Source organism: Salmo salar, chromosome 03, assembly GCF_965601325.2.
Source record: "Salmo salar chromosome 03, fSalSal1, whole genome shotgun sequence".
Classification (NCBI taxonomy): Eukaryota; Metazoa; Chordata; class Actinopteri; order Salmoniformes; family Salmonidae; genus Salmo; species Salmo salar.
Window position 1 is genome coordinate 1,424,945 of NC_138293.1, and position 18,137 is coordinate 1,443,081.

General features: G+C 44.2%; 1 protein-coding gene across 1 annotated transcript in view; it reads left to right on the forward strand.

The window, feature by feature from the left end:
• LOC106591847 (pituitary adenylate cyclase-activating polypeptide type I receptor) overlaps positions 1-18,137 on the forward strand; it is a 104,511-nt gene that overhangs the window by 44,777 nt on the left and 41,597 nt on the right. The window contains exons 4-6 of the mRNA XM_045714366.2: positions 3,945-4,055; positions 4,181-4,281; positions 7,590-7,687. Coding sequence (XP_045570322.1) covers positions 3,945-4,055; positions 4,181-4,281; positions 7,590-7,687 — 310 coding nt within the window. The remainder of the gene's footprint in view (positions 1-3,944; positions 4,056-4,180; positions 4,282-7,589; positions 7,688-18,137) is intronic.

Below are 18,137 nucleotides of genomic sequence, written 5' to 3' on the forward strand. Positions count from 1 at the left end.
TCGCTTCGGACAACAACAAAAAAAGCGTCTGTTTTCACTGTTTCAAACCATGTCCCACGTCTTCCTGTACACTGTAATCATCTCTCCTGTCCCTATGGTAGTGTTACTGTCTTCCTGTACACTGTAATCATCTCTCCTGTCCCTATGGTAGTGTTACTGTCTTCCTGTACACTGTAATCATCTCTCCTGTCCCTATGGTAGTGTTACTGTCTTCCTGTACACTGTAATCATCTATCCTGTCCCTATGGTAGTGCTACTGTCTTCCTGTACACTGTAATCATCTCTCCTGTCCCTATGGTAGTGTTACTGTCTTCCTGTACACTGTAATCGTCTCTCCTGTCCCTATGGTAGTGCTACTGTCTTCCTGTACACTGTAATCATCTCTCCTGTCCCTATGGTAGTGTTACTGTCTTCCTGTACACTGTAATCATCTCTCCTGTCCCTATGGTAGTGTTACTGTCTTCCTGTACGCTGTAATCATCTCTCCTGTCCCTATGGTAGTGTTACTGTCTTCCTGTACACTGTAATCATCTATCCTGTCCCTATGGTAGTGTTACTGTCTTCCTGTACACTGTAATCATCTCTCCTGTCCCTATGGTAGTGTTTACTGTCTTCCTGTACACTGTAATCATCTCTCCTGTCCCTATGGTAGTGCTACTGTCTTCCTGTACACTGTAATCATCTCTCCTGTCCCTATGGTAGTGTTACTGTCTTCCTGTACACTGTAATCATCTCTCCTGTCCCTATGGTAGTGCTACTGTCTTCCTGTACACTGTAATCATCTCTCCTGTCCCTATGGTAGTGCTACTGTCTTCCTGTACACTGTAATCGTCTCTCCTGTCCCTATGGTAGTGTTACGGTCTTCCTGTAAGGTCTCTATAATAGCTCTGTAAAGCAACATTCTCTCTGCCTCTGTTTCTGTTGACAACAGACACATCAGTGTGGAGGAGAAACATCAGTCAGCCTCAGACTGACTGGAGGAGAGAGAGAGAGAGAGAGAGAGAGAGAGAGGAGTTTAGCAGAGATGGTGGACAGACTTATCTTATTAGCTTGTCTGGTTGAGCTACAGCTTAAAGCTACAGTATCAGGTTGGCTGTAGTCCAGCTGTCTCAGACTTCTCTAGGGCATCATGGTGGTGGATGTCAGTCTCTAGGGCATCATGGTGGTGGATGTCAGTCTCTAGGGCATCATGGTGGTGGATGTCAGTCTCTAGGGCATCATGGTGGTGGATGTCAGTCTCTAGGGCATCATGGTGGTGGATGTCAGTCTCTAGGGCATCATGGTGGTGGATGTCAGTCTCTAGGGCATCATGGTGGTGGATGTCAGTCTCTAGGGCATCATGGTGGTGGATGTCAGTCTCTAGGGCATCATGGTGGTGGATGTCAGTCTCTAGGGCATCATGGTGGTGGATGTCAGTCTCTAGGGCATCATGGTGGTGGATGTCAGTCTCTAGGGCATCATGGTGGTGGATGTCAGTCTCTAGGGCATCATGGTGGTGGATGTCAGTCTCTAGGGCATCATGGTGGTGGATGTCAGTCTCTAGGGCATCATGGTGGTGGATGTCAGTCTCTAGGGCATCATGGTGGTGGATGTCAGTCTCTAGGGCATCATGGTGGTGGATGTCAGTCTCTAGGGCATCATGGTGGTGGATGTCAGTCTCTAGGGCATCATGGTGGTGGATGTCAGTCTCTAGGGCATCATGGTGGTGGATGTCAGTCTCTAGGGCATCATGGTGGTGGATGTCAGTCTCTAGGGCATCATGGTGGTGGATGTCAGTCTCTAGGGCATCATGGTGGTGGATGTCAGTCTCTAGGGCATCATGGTGGTGGATGTCAGTCTCTAGGGCATCATGGTGGTGGATGTCAGTCTCTAGGGCATCATGGTGGTGGATGTCAGTCTCTAGGGCATCATGGTGGTGGATGTCAGTCTCTAGGGCATCATGGTGGTGGATGTCAGTCTCTAGGGCATCATGGTGGTGGATGTCAGTCTCTAGGGCATCATGGTGGTGGATGTCAGTCGGGTTTTGTTGTTTTTATGCTGTTTCTATGGTCATTTAAAGGAATACTGTGAAATTGGCAGCGAGGCCCTTTATCTACTGACCCAGAGTCAGATGAGGCCCTTTATCTACTGACCCAGAGTCAGATGAGGCCCTTTATCTACTGACCCAGAGTCAGATGAGGCCCTTTATCTACTGACCCAGAGTCAGATGAGGTCCTTTATCTACTGACCCAGAGTCAGATGAGGTCCTTTATCTACTGACCCAGAGTCAGATGAGGTCCTTTATCTACTGACCCAGAGTCAGATGAGGCCCTTTATCTACTGACCCAGAGTCAGATGAAGCCCTTTATCTACTGACCCAGAGTCAGATGAGGTCCTTTATCTACTGACCCAGAGTCAGATGAGGTCCTTTATCTACTGACCCAGAGTCAGATGAGGTCCTTTATCTACTGACCCAGAGTCAGATGAAGCCCTTTATCTACTGACCCAGAGTCAGATGAGGCCCTTTATCTACTGACCCAGAGTCAGATGAGGTCCTTTATCTACTGACCCAGAGTCAGATGAGGTCCTTTATCTACTGACCCAGAGTCAGATGAGGCCCTTTATCTACTGACCCAGAGTCAGATGAGGCCCTTTATCTACTGACCCAGAGTCAGATGAGGCCCTTTATCTACTGACCCAGAGTCAGATGAGGCCCTTTATCTACTGACCCAGAGTCAGATGAGGTCCTTTATCTACTGACCCAGAGTCAGATGAGGTCCTTTATCTACTGACCCAGAGTCAGATGAGGTCCTTTATCTACTGACCCAGAGTCAGATGAGGCCCTTTATCTACTGACCCAGAGTCAGATGAAGCCCTTTATCTACTGACCCAGAGTCAGATGAGGTCCTTTATCTACTGACCCAGAGTCAGATGAGGTCCTTTATCTACTGACCCAGAGTCAGATGAGGTCCTTTATCTACTGACCCAGAGTCAGATGAAGCCCTTTATCTACTGACCCAGAGTCAGATGAGGCCCTTTATCTACTGACCCAGAGTCAGATGAGGTCCTTTATCTACTGACCCAGAGTCAGATGAGGTCCTTTATCTACTGACCCAGAGTCAGATGAGGCCCTTTATCTACTGACCCAGAGTCAGATGAGGCCCTTTATCTACTGACCCAGAGTCAGATGAGGCCCTTTATCTACTGACCCAGAGTCAGATGAAGCCCTTTATCTACTGACCCAGAGTCAGATGAACTCCTTTATCTACTGACCCAGAGTCAGATGAGGCCCTTTATCTACTGACCCAGAGTCAGATGAGGTCCTTTATCTACTGACCCAGAGTCAGATGAGGCCCTTTATCTACTGACCCAGAGTCAGATGAGGCCCTTTATCTACTGACCCAGAGTCAGATGAGGTCCTTTATCTACTGACCCAGAGTCAGATGAGGTCCTTTATCTACTGACCCAGAGTCAGATGAACTTGTGGATGCCACTTTTTTTGTCTCTGTGTCCAGTATGAAGGAAGTTACAGGAAGTTGCACTAACCAATTGCTGGAAGTCTATGGGTATCTAGCAGATATGCATAGCGCTAACTCTAGTTAGCATTGGCTCCCGAAACTACCTCTACTTTCCTTCATACTGGACACAGAATCCGGAAATATTATTCAGATAAAACACTAGTCATTCCCCTCAAGAGGGATTGCATTATCACTTGTGTGTGTGTGTGTGTGTGTGTGTGTGTGTGTGTGTGTGTGTGTGTGTGTGTGTGTGTGTGTGTGTGTTATTCAGAGTGATAGTGTAGGCAGGTTTAATTGGTTAGCTCTGGGTCTGTCTGTCTGTCTGGCTGGCTCGGTGTGCTTCGCTCGTCTCAGGTCTTTAAAAGGTAATTGGCTTCATCCAGACCACCAGACAGAGATCCTGCTACTGTATGAGATACTGGGTATAATATGCCCTGTGTGTTGCAGGCTGTCCGTGGATGTGGGATTACCTGGCTTGTTGGCAGGCCGCAGCCGTAGGCGAAGTGGTATCAGTCAGATGTCCTGACGTCTTCCACGACTTCCTGAGTCCTGACGATGGTTTGTAGCACGGCTTCTACCGTACTAGTGATTCAAACGGTATGGCTTGGCATGTTTATATGGGTTGAAGTGCTATGGTTCACAGCATTTTGTAGATTGACATGTCTGTTGACTGTGTGTTTCAGAGATTGGTTGGGTCAGTAGGAACTGTACAGCAGAGGGCTGGTCAGAAACATTTCCTCACTACATTGACGCCTGTCTGTCAGACGATAACACCACCAGACCGGTAAGAACCTAGAAATTAAAACCTAGAACCAGACCGGTAAGAACCTAGAACCTAACCTCTAGAACCTAGAACTAGACAGGTAAGAACCTAGAACCTAACCTCTAAAACCTAGCACCAGACAGGTAAGAACTTAGAACCTAACCTCTAGAACCTAGAACCAGACAGGTAAGAACCTAGAACCTACCCTCTAAAACCAGACAGGTAAGAACTTAGAACTGAACCAGACAGGTAAGAACTTAGAACCTTAACCTCTGGAACCTAGAACCAGACAGGTAAGAACCTAGAACCTAACCTCTAGAACCTAGAACTAGACCGGTAAGAACCTAGAACCTAACCTCTAGAACCTAGAACCAGACAGGTAAGAACCTAGAACCTAACTTCTCGAACTAGACAGGTAAGAACCTAACCTCTAGAACTAGACCGGTAAGAACCTAGAACCTAACATCTAGAACCTAGAACTAGACAGGTAAGAACATAGAACCTAACCTCTAGAACCTAGAACCAGACAGGTAAGAACCTAGAACCTAACTTCTCGAACTAGACAGGTAAGAACCTAACCTCTAGAACTAGACCGGTAAGAACCTAGAACCTAACGTCTAGAACCTAGAACTAGACAGGTAAGAACATAGAACCTAACCTCTAGAACCTAGAACTAGACAGGTAAGAACCTAGAACCTAACCTCTAGAACCTAGAACCAGACAGGTAAGAACCTAGAACCTAACTTCTCAAACTAGACAGGTAAGAACCTAGAACCTAACTTCTAGAACCAGACAGGTAACAACCTAGAACCTCTAAAACCTAGTTTATAGAGCCTAGAACATGACATTCTTTCACAATTTATACTTCCGTTGAACACTGCAAACAGTAGAACCGTGTGATATGCTGTCTCTCTTGCAGGACATATACTATGTACTATAACGGTGTCTGTCTCTTGCAGGACATACTGAGCCTTATAAAAGTTTTCACCCCCTTGGCATTTATCCTATTTTGTTGCATTACATCCTGTAATTTAAATTGATTTTTATTTGGATTTCGTGTAATGGACATACACAAAATAGTCCAAATTGGTGAAGTGAAATGAAAAAAATTACTTGTTTCAAAAGATTATAAAAAACAGAAATGGGGTGCGTCCATATGTATTCACCCCCTTTGCTATGAAGCCCCTAAATAATATCTGGTGCAACCAATTACCTTCAGAAGTCACATAATTAGTTAAATAAAGTCCACCTGTGTGCAATCTAATTGTCACATGATCTGTCACATGATCTCAGTATGTATACACCTGTTCTGAAAGGCCCCAGAGTCTGCAACACCACCAAGCAAGGGGCACCACCAAGCAAGGGGCACCACCAAGCAAGGGGCACCACCAAGCAAGGGGCACCACCAAGCAAGGGGCACCACCAAGCAAGGGGAACCACCAAGCAAGGGGCACCACCAAGCAAGGGGCACCACCAAGCAAGGGGCACCACCAAGCAAGGGGCACCACCAAGCAAGGGGCACCACCAAGCAAGGGGCACCACCAAGCAAGGGGCACCACGAAGACCAAGGGGCACCACCAAGCAAGGGGCACCACCAAGCAAGGGGCACCACCAAGCAGGTCATGGAAAAAGTTGTGGAGAAGTACTGATCAGAAACTTTGTATAAAAACATATATATAAATATATCAGAAACTTTGAACATCCAATGGAGCACCATTAAATCCATTATTATAACATGGAAAGAATATGGCACCACAACAAACCTGCCAAGAGAGGGCCGCCCACCAAAACTCACGGACCAGGCAAGGAGGGCATTAATCAGAGAGGTAACAAAGAGACCAGAGCTGCAAACCTCCACAGCGGAGATTGGAGTATCTGTTCATAGGACCACTTTAAGCCGTGCACTCCACAGAGCTGGGCTTTACGGAAGAGTGGCCAGAAAGAAAATAAGCAAACATGTTTGGTGTTCTCCAAAAGGCATGTGGGAGACTCCCCAGACATATGGAAGAAGGTACTCTGTCAGATGAGACACAAATTTTGCTTTTTGGCCATCAAGGAAAATGCTATGTCTGGCGCAAACCCAACACCTCACATCACCCCGAGAACACCATCCCCACAGTGAAGCATGGTGGTGGCAGCATCATGCTGTGGGGATGTTTTTCATCGGCAGGGATTGGGAAACTGGTCAGAATTGAAGGGATGGCGCTAAATACAGGGAAATTCTTGAAGGAAACCTGTTTCAATCTTCCAGAGATTTGAGACTGGGACGGAGGTTCACCTTCCAGCAGGACAATGACCCTAAGCATGCTGCTAAAGCAACACTCGAGTGGTTTAATGGGAAACATTTAAATGTCTTGGAATGGCCAAGTCAAAGCCCAGACCTCAATCCAATTTAAAGATTGCTGTACACCAGCGGAACCCATCCAACTTGAAGGAGCTGGAGCAGTTTTGCCTTGAAGAATGGGCAAAAATCCCAGTGGCTAGATGTGCCAAGCTTATAGAGACATACCCCAAGAGACTTGCAGCTGTAACTGCTGCAAAAGGTGGCTCTACAAAGTATTGACTTTGGGGGGGTGAATCAGTTATGCACGCTCAAGTTTTCAGTTTTTTTTTTGTCTTATTTCTTGTTTGTTTCACAAAAAATGTCTCTCTCATGCATAACAAATACTATGTACTATAACAGTGTCTCTCTGTCTCTTCCAGGACATGTACTATACACTGTCTCTCTGTCTCTTCCAGGACATGTACTATAACACTGTCTCTCTGTCTCTTCCAGGACATGCACTATAACACTGTCTCTCTGTCTCTTCCAGGACATGTACTATAACACTGTCTCTCTGTCTCTTCCAGGACATGTACTATAACTGTCTCTCTGTCTCTTCCAGGACATGTACTATAACACTGTCTCTCTGTCTCTTCCAGGACATGTTCTATATCACTGTCTCTCTGTCTCTTCCAGGACATGTACTATATCACTGTCTCTCTGTCTCTTCCAGGACATGCACTATAACACTGTCTCTCTGTCTCTTCCAGGACATGTACTATAACACTGTCTCTCTGTCTCTTCCAGGACATGTACTATAACACTGTCTCTCTGTCTCTTCCAGGACATGTACTATATCACTGTCTCTCTGTCTCTTCCAGGACATGTACTATAACACTGTCTCTCTGTCTCTTCCAGGACATGTTCTATATCACTGTTTCTCTGTCTCTTCCAGGACATGTTCTATATCACTGTCTCTCTGTCTCTTCCAGGACATGTACTATAACACTGTCTCTCTGTCTCTTCCAGGACATGTACTATAACACTGTCTCTCTGTCTCTTCCAGGAGATGCACTACGCGTCTGTGAAAGCTCTGTACACAGTAGGATACAGCAGCTCTCTGGTCTCTCTCTCCACCGCCATGGCTCTACTCTGCAGGTTCAGGTTAGATCTGGTCTCTCTCCACCTCCATGACTCTACTGTTCAGGTTAGATCTGGTCTCTCTCCACCTCCATGACTCTACTCTGTTCAGGTTAGATCTGGTCTCTCTCCACCTCCATGACTCTACTGTTCAGGTTAGATCTGGTCTCTCTCCACCTCCATGACTCTACTCTGCAGGTTCAGGTTAGATCTGGTCTCTCTCCACCTCCATGACTCTACTGTTCAGGTTAGATCTGGTCTCTCTCCACCTCCATGGCTCTACTCTGCAGGTTCAGGTTAGATCTGGTCTCTCTCCACCTCCATGACTCTACTGTTCAGGTTAGATCTGGTCTCTCTCCACCTCCATGACTCTACTGTTCAGGTTAGATCTGGTCTCTCTCCACCTCCATGACTCTACTGTTCAGGTTAGATCTGGTCTCTCTCCACCTCCATGACTCTACTCTGCAGGTTCAGGTTAGATCTGGTCTCTCTCCACCGCCATGACTCTACTGTTCAGGTTAGATCTGGTCTCTCTCCACCTCCATGACTCTACTCTGCAGGTTCAGGTTAGATCTGGTCTCTCTCCACCTCCATGACTCTACTCTGCAGGTTCAGGTTAGATCTGGTCTCTCTCCACCTCCATGACTCTACTGTGCAGGTTGCCACTAGGGGGCATCGGTTAGCACCATTACCATAGAGTAGGCTTTTTGCTTGCTAGGGTGTTTTAGACAGGGATGGCGTATTTAAATGTTTTTGCCTTTCCCAAACTATTTAACCTCTATGGGCTAGGTGGGACGCTAGCATGCCACCCGTGGTGCACTCCATCAACAGCAGGTGCATTTCAAGAGCGGCAAATTTGAATCCAAATAAATGTCAAAATTCAAATTTTTCAAACATACAACTATTTTACACCCTTTGAAAGATAAACATCTCCTTAATCTAACCACGTTTTACGATTTCAAAAAGGTTTTACGGCGAAAGCATAAATTTAGAGTATGTTAGGACAGTACATTTACAAGAGTTGTGTGTAATGTTTTGTCAATTCAAAGACAGGGTCACCAAAACCATAAAACCAGCTAAAATGATGCACTAACCTTTTACAATCTCCATCAGATGACACTCCTAGGACATTATGTTAGACAATGCATGCATTTTTAGTTCTATCAAGTTCATATTTATATCCAAAAACAGCGTTTTACTATGGCATTGATGTTGAGGAAATCGTTTCCCTCCAATAACCGGCAGTCAAGTCAGCATCACAAATTAAATAATTAAAATTAGAAAACATTGGTAAAATATTATATTGTCATTTAAAGAATTATAGATTTACATCTCTTGAACGCAATCAACTTGCCAGATTTAAAAATAACCTTACTGGGAAATCACACTTTGCAATAATCTGAGCACTGCGCCCAGAAAAATACGCGTTGCGATACAGACTAGACGTCATGTTGGGGAGATCTAAAATCGAAAATACTATGTAAATAATCCATTACCTTTGATTCTCTTCATCAGATGTCACTTCCAGGTATCACAGGTCCATAACGAATGTAGTTTTGTTCAAAAAAGCTCATAATTTATGTCCAAAAATCTCCGTCTTGTTAGCACATGATCTAAGCCAGCCGGACTTCTCGTCATGAACGAGGGGAAAAAATATATTTACGTTCGTTCAAACATGTCAAACGTTGTATAGCATAAATCATTAGGGCCTTTTTTAACCAGAACATGAATAATATTCAAGGTGGACGAATGCATACTCTTTTTTATAACGTATTGGAACGAGGGTACCCAACATGAACGAGGGTACCCAACATGAACGAGGGTACCCAACATGAACGAGGGTACCCAACATGAACTAGATGATGTCTAATGGGCCATCATCGTTCCATGGCTCTTGTTCGGTCAGATCTCCCTCCAGAAGACTCAAAACACTTTGTAAAGGCTGGTGACATCTAGTGGAAGCAATAGGAAGTGCCAAAATATTCCTCAGCCCCTGTGTTTTTCAATGGGATAGGTTTAAAGGTAATACAACACATCAGGTATCCACTTCCTGTCAGAAAATGTCTCAGGGTTTTGCCTGCCAAATGAGTTCTGTTATACTCAGACACCATTCAAACAGTTTTAGAAAATTTAGGGTGTTTTCTATCCATATGTAATAAGTATATGCATATTCTAGTTACTGGGTAGGAGTGGTAACCAGATTAAATCGGGTATGTTTTTTTATCCAGCCGTGTCAATACTGCCCCCTAGCCCTAACAGGTTAACTTAAACTCTCGGAATTAATTCCTAAACTTACCCGTCAAGTTGTTAGTGTTTTTAATTTTAAGTTGGAATTTTTTATGATTATACAGATAAGACAGAACACCCAGATCCCCTATCAACCCCCCCCAACCCCCCCATGCTCTAACAGAACACCCAGATCCCCTATCCAACCCCCCATGCTCTAACAGAGCCCCACCCCAAAACCAGACTTAAAGCGGCATGAGTAATATAACCAAATAGTAAAAAAAAAAAAAAAAATACAAAGATATAATAAAACAAAAAGTACTAATAAAATAATGATACAAATTCTAATTTGTGTTGGTTTTTGGAGTTGTGAAAATGGCAATGTTGCACAGCTTCCTTTTTCTAATGGTTAAAAGTAGGAGGAAACCGACCCTTCCACTTAAATAGTAGAGAAGACGTCTAGCTAGAAGAGTAGTACATACCAGCCTGTTGCCCATAGAACTGTTTAGAGGGGCCTCCTGCGGTGCCACTGCATAGAACTGTTTAGAGGGGGCCTCCTGCGGTGCCAACTGCCTGTCTCCAAATACACTATTGTGAAACCTTCTCAAAAAATCTGCAAACAGTTAAGGCGATCGTCTGCCCCATTATTAAAGAACCATACAATAGGGTTTTTAATGTATTTAGAAACAGGCTCAGCTAGTTTAGAGCAGAGTAAGGCTGCTAAGGAGATGGGGCCACAGGATGAGATCTCCAAGGTCAACCATTTTCTTATATTAGCTGCCCAGTAATAATATTGAAAGTTTGGAAATGCTAGACCACCTTCGGGACGAGATCTCTGCAATACGCTCTTACGTGTCCAAGGGTTTTTCTTATTCCAGATAAAAGCAGATATCAGTTTATCTATGGAAATAAAAAATATATTTTGTCAGAAAGATAGTAATACATTTGAAATGAGTATAAAAACGTAGGAAATACCTTCATTCCGCCCAAAGAAAAAGTTGAAGTTGAGTGTGTGACTCAAATTCCCAAATACAGTTTCCGTGTAGTGACTCTGAAGGGCACATGACTAAAATAAGTTTGCCTGTCAGAAGGATTAATAGACATCAATTCATGTTTTTTTGTAGATGAACCTTATACCCAGATATTTACCAACTGTCTTTAGTAGAACCTGGATCTCTGGTGTTAAAAGGTCAGACATATATAATATCATGTCATCTGCATAGCATGAGACTTTATGCTCTAAACTCCCCTCTTCTAATGCCTTTTGGTAGTGGTGTTATTCACATATTGTTATGGCTAAAGGCTCAATTGCAAAAGCAAACAGCTGAGGGGATAGAGGACAACCCTGTCTTATTCCATGTTGGAAATAGGATGAAGGTTAATATTTGTGCACACTGCAGGCGTAAAGGAGGAATAAAGGACTTTGATCCAGGACATAAAATTGGGACCGAATCCAAAACAGATAATCCCACTCAACCCGATCAAACGCCTTCTCCGCATCAAGTGATAACAATATCTCTGGAGTGTCAGATGAAGAGGGGTTATAAAGTATATTATAAAGATGTCTTTTGTTGAAAAAATAATGACAATTTTTTTTTTAAGGATAATTGAGGGAAGAACTGACTCAGAATGGCAGGCAATCACAGAAAGTATCTTTATATTTCAATTAAGTAAAGAAATTGATGATTGATTGATATGAACCACACTGAAGTTTTTTTTCTTCCTTTTTCGAGGAATACAGCTTGTCTGATTGTTGAGGGTAAAGAGTTTGAGGAGAATGATTCCTCAAATACGGAAAGAGAGGAGAGCGTTGATCTGAGAAAAAAAATATATATGTTCCTTTGTTTTTTTTATATATATATATATATATATATATATATATATATATATACTGCTCAAAAAAATAAAGGGAACACTTAAACAAAACATCCTAGATCTGAATGAAAGAAATAATCTTATTAAATACTTTTTTCTTTACATAGTTGAATGTGCTGACAACAAAATCACACAAAAATGATCAATGGAAATCCAATTTATCAACCCATGGAGGTCTGGATTTGGAGTCACACTCAAAATTAAAGTGGAAAACCACACTACAGGCTGATCCAACTTTGATGTAATGTCCTTAAAACAAGTCAAAATGAGTCTCAGTAGTGTGTGTGGCCTCCACGTGCCTGTATGACCTCCCTACAACGCCTGGGCATGCTCCTGATGAGGTGGCGGATGGTCTCCTGACGGATCTCCTCCCAGACCTGGACTAAAGCATCTGCCAACTCCTGGACAGTCTGTGGTGCAACGTGGCGTTGGTGGATGGAGCGAATTTGCCAATCTTGGTGTTCTCTGGCAAATGCCAAACGTCCTGCACGGTGTTGGGCTGTAAGCACAACCCCCACCTGTGGACGTCGGGCCCTCATACCACCCTCATGGAGTCTGTTTCTGACCGTTTGAGCAGACACATGCACATTTGTGGCCTGCTGGAGGTCATTTTGCAGGGCTCTGGCAGTGCTTCTCCTGCTCCTCCTTGCACAAAGGCGGAGGTAGCGGTCCTGCTGCTGGGTTGTTGGCCTCCTCCACGTCTCCTGATGTACTGGCCTGTCTCCTGGTAGCGCCTCCATGCTCTGGACACTACGCTGACAGACACAGCAAACCTTCTTGCCACAGCTCGCATTGATGTGCCATCCTGGATGAGCTGCACTACCTGAGCCACTTGTGTGGGTTGTAGACTCCGTCTCATGCTACCACTAGAGTGAAAGCACCGCCAGCATTCAAAAGTGACCAAAACATCAGCCAGGAAGCATAGGAACTGAGAAGTGGTCTGTGGTCCCCACCTGCAGAACCACTCCTTTATTGGGGGTGTCTTGCTAATTGCCTATAATTTCCACCTGTTGTCTATTCCATTTGCACAACAGCATGTGAAATTTATTGTCAATCAGTGTTGCTTCCTAAGTGGACAGTTTGATTTCACAGAAGTGTGATTGACTTGGAGTTACATTGTGTTGTTTAAGTGTTCCCTTTATTTTTTTGAGCAGTATATATATATATATTACCCCTTTTTCTCCCCAATTTTGTGGTATCCAAATGCTAGTTACAGTCTTGTCTCATCGCTGAGAAATAACCCTTTACCTTTCACTGGGTGATTTAAAGATGTAAAATCACAGCTCCGTAGGCAAGCACCATGGTCTTGTAGCAGATGCGAGCTTCAACTGGAAGCCAGTGGAGAGAGCGGAGGAGCGGGGTGACGTGAGAGAACTTGGGAAGGTTGAACACCAGACGGGCTGCGGCGTTCTGGATGAGTTGTAGGGGTTTAATGGCACAGGCAGGGAGCCCCGCCAACAGTAATCCAGACGGGAGATGACAAGTGCCTGGATTAGGACCTGCGCCCTAGTGAACTCCCTCTATCCTGGACAAAGTCTATGAATCCCTAGTGAACATCACAGTTAAAAACATCTTAATTGAGGAGAACATACTGAGCGGGGTTTAGTCTGGCTTTAGGTCGGGGCACAGCACCACAACTGCAGCTATGGCAGTGGCAAACGACATCATTAATGCACTTGATATAAAAAGCAACATCGTGCTGCTCTGTTTGTGGATTGATCAAAAGGCCTTTGATTCAGTTGACCATGAATTGTTGCTAGCTAGTCTCAGTAACATTGGTCTCAGTGAAGGGGCAGTAAATTGGTTTTGGAACTATCTTTCTGACAGAACACAATGTGTATATACTGACAATCACAAGTCTAGCTTTCTAGAGATTAATAGAGGTGTCCCCCAGGGTTCCATTTTAGCTCCTGTGTTGTTCTCCCTTTGTATTAATGATTTGGGAAATGGGATGCAACCAGCAAAGTTACATCTATATGCAGATGATACAGTCATATATTCATGTGCTCCTTCTCTGGTTCAGGCTGTTGAAGAGCTCCAGACTGCTTTTCAGTCACTGCAGGCCTCCCTTTATGGTCTCAAACTGGTCTTGAATGTAGAAAAAACTAAATTCATGACCTTTACCAGAGCTAGAACTCTGCCAGAGAACGTTAGCATTGTCACATCTGGTGGCTTATCCATTTAAAAAGTGTCATCCTACAAATATCCAGGTATATGGTTGGATGAGAAGTGCATGTGGATAATCTTGTGACAAAGCTTCAATGTAAATTGGGTTTTTATTTTTGTAATAAGGCTTGCTTCCCGCTTATGGCTAGACAGAAGCTTGTTCAGGACACTTTTCTCTCTGTAATTGATTATGGTGACTTGTTGTATATGCATGTAGCCTCCTCTGTCTACCAGAGACTGGACTCTGTTTATCATACAGCCTCCTCTGTCTTATAGAGACTGGACTCTGTTTATCATAAGCCTCCTCTGTCTAAGAGACTGGACTCTGTTTATCATACAGCCTCCTCTGTCTAAGAGACTGGACTCTGTTTATCATCAGCCTCCTCTGTCTACCAGAGACTGGACTCTGTTTATCATACAGCCTCCTCTGTCTACCAGAGACTGGACTCTGTTTATCATACAGCCTCCTCTGTCTTATAGAGACTGGACTCTGTTTATCATACAGCCTCCTCTGTCTTATAGAGACTGGACTCTGTTTATCATACAGCCTCCTCTGTCTTAGAGAGACTGGACTCTGTTTATCATACAGCCTCCTCTGTCTACCAGAGACTGGACTCTGTTTATCATGCAGCCTCCTCTGTCTACCAGAGACTGGACTCTGTTTATCATACAGCCTCCTCTGTCTACCAGAGACTGGACTCTGTTTATCATACAGCCTCCTCTGTCTTATAGAGACTGGACTCTGTTTATCATACAGCCTCCTCTGTCTTATAGAGACTGGACTCTGTTTATCATACAGCCTCCTCTGTCTACCAGAGACTGGACTCTGTTTATCATACAGCCTCCTCTGTCTACCAGAGACTGGACTCTGTTTATCATACAGCCTCCTCTGTCTACCAGAGACTGGACTCTGTTTATCATACAGCCTCCTCTGTCTACCAGAGACTGGACTCTGTTTATCATACAGCCTCCTCTGTCTTATGGAGACTGGACTCTGTTTATCATACAGCCTCCTCTGTCTACCAGAGACTGGACTCTGTTTATCATACAGCCTCCACTGTCTACCAGAGACTGGACTCTGTTTATCATGCATCCTTGAGCTTTATTACAAATGCCAAGTCACTCACCCACAATTGCACATTGTACCAAATTGTAGGTTGGACTTCACTTTATATGCGCAGAAAGATACATTTGTATGTGTTCATCCACAAAGGCCTTTTGGGTAAACTCCCTCTTTACCTCTATAGTCTGGGCTCCTTCACCACCAGCAGTTACCATACCTGGTCTGCTAGGCGGTTGCTATGTTACCATACCTGGTCTGCTAGGCGGTTGCTATGTTACCATACCCAGTCTGCTAGGTGGTTGCTATGTTACCATACCCGGTCTGCTAGGAGGTTGCTGTGTTACCATACCCGGTCTGCTAGGTGGTTGCTGTGTTACCATACCCGGTCTGCTAGGTGGTTGCTGTGTTACCATACCTGGTCTGCTAGGCGGTTGCTATGTTACCATACCTGGTCTGCTAGGTGGTTGCTATGTTACCATACCCGGTCTGCTAGGTGGTTGCTATGTTACCATACCCAGTCTGCTAGGCGGTTGCTATGTTACCATACCTGGTCTGCTAGGCGGTTGCTATGTTACCATACCTGGTCTGCTAGGCGGTTGCTATGTTACCATACCCGGTCTGCTAGGTGGTTGCTATGTTACCATACCCGGTCTGCTAGGAGGTTGCTATGTTACCATACCCGGTCTGCTAGGTGGTTGCTGTGTTACCATACCCGGTCTGCTAGGTGGTTGCTGTGTTACCATACCTGGTCTGCTAGGTGGTTGCTATGTTACCATACCTGGTCTGCTAGGCGGTTGCTATGTTACCATACCTGGTCTGCTAGGTGGTTGCTATGTTACCATACCCGGTCTGCTAGGTGGTTGCTATGTTACCATACCCGGTCTGCTAGGCGGTTGCTGTGTTACCATACCCGGTCTGCTAGGCGGTTGCTGTGTTACCATACCCGGTCTGCTAGGCGGTTGCTATGTTACCATACCTGGTCTGCTAGGCGGTTGCTGTGTTACCATACCCAGTCTGCTAGGAGGTTGCTATGTTACCATACCCCGTCTGCTAGGAGGTTGCTATGTTACCATACCCAGTCTGCTAGGAGGTTGCTATGTTACCATACCCAGTCTGCTAGCTGGTTGCTACTTCAAGTCCCCAGGACATTCACAGTATTAGGGAAGACTGCCTTCTCTTCTTGTCCACCAGAGGCATGGAATAGTCTACAAGCCATGCTTCATCCAGTTATGTTAGTGCCACTGAATGAATTTAAAATATTGATGGGAGACTGTTACGGAGGAGTGTAAATGCTTTTTTAGGCTGGATCATGTTGTTGTATGTTTTAATTCTGTAATATACTGATTGTTGCTGCCTTCTTGGCCAGGTCTCCCTTGAAAAAAAGAGATTTCCTGGTTAAATAAAAAAATAAAACATTTGAAAATGGATTAAATAAAATATATACACAACAATACCTTATTTACATAAGTATTCAGAACCGTTGCTATGAGACTAAAAATTGAGCTCAGGTGAATCCGTCCATTGATTATCCTTGAGATGTTTCTACAAACATGATTGGAGTCCAACTGTTGTAAATTCAATGAATTGGAAAAGATTTGGAAAGGCACACACCGGTCTATATAAGGTCCCACAGTTCACAGTACATGTCAGAGAAAAAACCAAGCCATGACGTCAAAGGAATTGTCCGTTGAGAGACAGGATTGTCTCGAGGCACAGATCTGGGAAAATGTTTAATGGACCAGTTGTTATTGTAATCTGGTATTTATCGTTTTCCCACCTGACTTTACATGGCTAGGCCTGATATCATGAGAGGGACAGCTGGTTACTTTACATGGCTAGGCCTGATATCATGAGAGGGACAGCTGGTTACTTTACATGGCTAGGCCTGATATCATGAGAGGGACAGCTGGTTACTTTACATGGCTAGGCCTGATATCATGAGAGGGACAGCTGGTTACTTTACATGGCTAGGCCTGATATCATGAGAGGGACAGCTGGTTACTTTACATGGATAGGGAGTTCAATAGGGATTCATAGACTTTGTCCAGGATAGGGAGTTCACTAGGGGTTCATAGACTTTGTCCAGGATAGGGAGATTAGAGAGAAGACGGTAGTTATTAGCATCTGAGGGATCTCCACCCTTTAGCAGGAGGACATCAGCTGGGACCACACCATTATCAAAAACTGAACCAGCAGATATGAAGTGCTTGTTAAAAACCCCTACAGTATCGGCTTTATCCTTCACTTCATTAGAATCCATCATTAAATGGTCAGGAAGGCCAGAGGAGACATTAGAACCTGACACTGATTTGATTAGCTTCCAGAACCTGGTAGGGTTGTTTAGGTTCTCTGTGACTGCATCTAAATAGTCATCTGATTTGATTAGCTTCCAGAACTTGGTAGGGTTGTTTAGGTTCTCTGTGACTGCATCTAAATAGTCATCTGATTTGATTAGCTTCCAGAACCTGGTAGGGTTCTTTAGGTTCTCTGTGACTGCATCTAAATAGTAATCTGATTTGATTAGCTTCCAGAACCTGGTAGGGTTCTTTAGGTTCTCTGTGACTGCATCTAAATAGTAATCTGATTTGATTAGCTTCCAGAACTTGGTAGGGTTGTTTAGGTTCTCTGTGACTGCATCTAAATAGTCATCTGATTTGATTAGCTTCCAGAACCTGGTAGGGTTGTTTAGGTTCTCTGTGACTGCATCTAAATAGTCATCTGATTTGATTAGCTTCCAGAACTTGGTAGGGTTGTTTAGGTTCTCTGTGACTGCATCTAAATAGTCATCTGATTTGATTAGCTTCCAGAACCTGGTAGGGTTCTTTAGGTTCTCTGTGACTGCATCTAAATAGTAATCTGATTTGATTAGCTTCCAGAACCTGGTAGGGTTCTTTAGGTTCTCTGTGACTGCATCTAAATAGTAATCTGATTTGATTAGCTTCCAGAACTTGGTAGGGTTGTTTAGGTTCTCTGTGACTGCATCTAAATAGTCATCTGATTTGATTAGCTTCCAGAACCTGGTAGGGTTGTTTAGGTTCTCTGTGACTGCATCTAAATAGTCATCTGATTTGATTAGCTTCCAGAACTTGGTAGGGTTGTTTAGGTTCTCTGTGACTGCATCTAAATAGTCATCTGATTTGATTA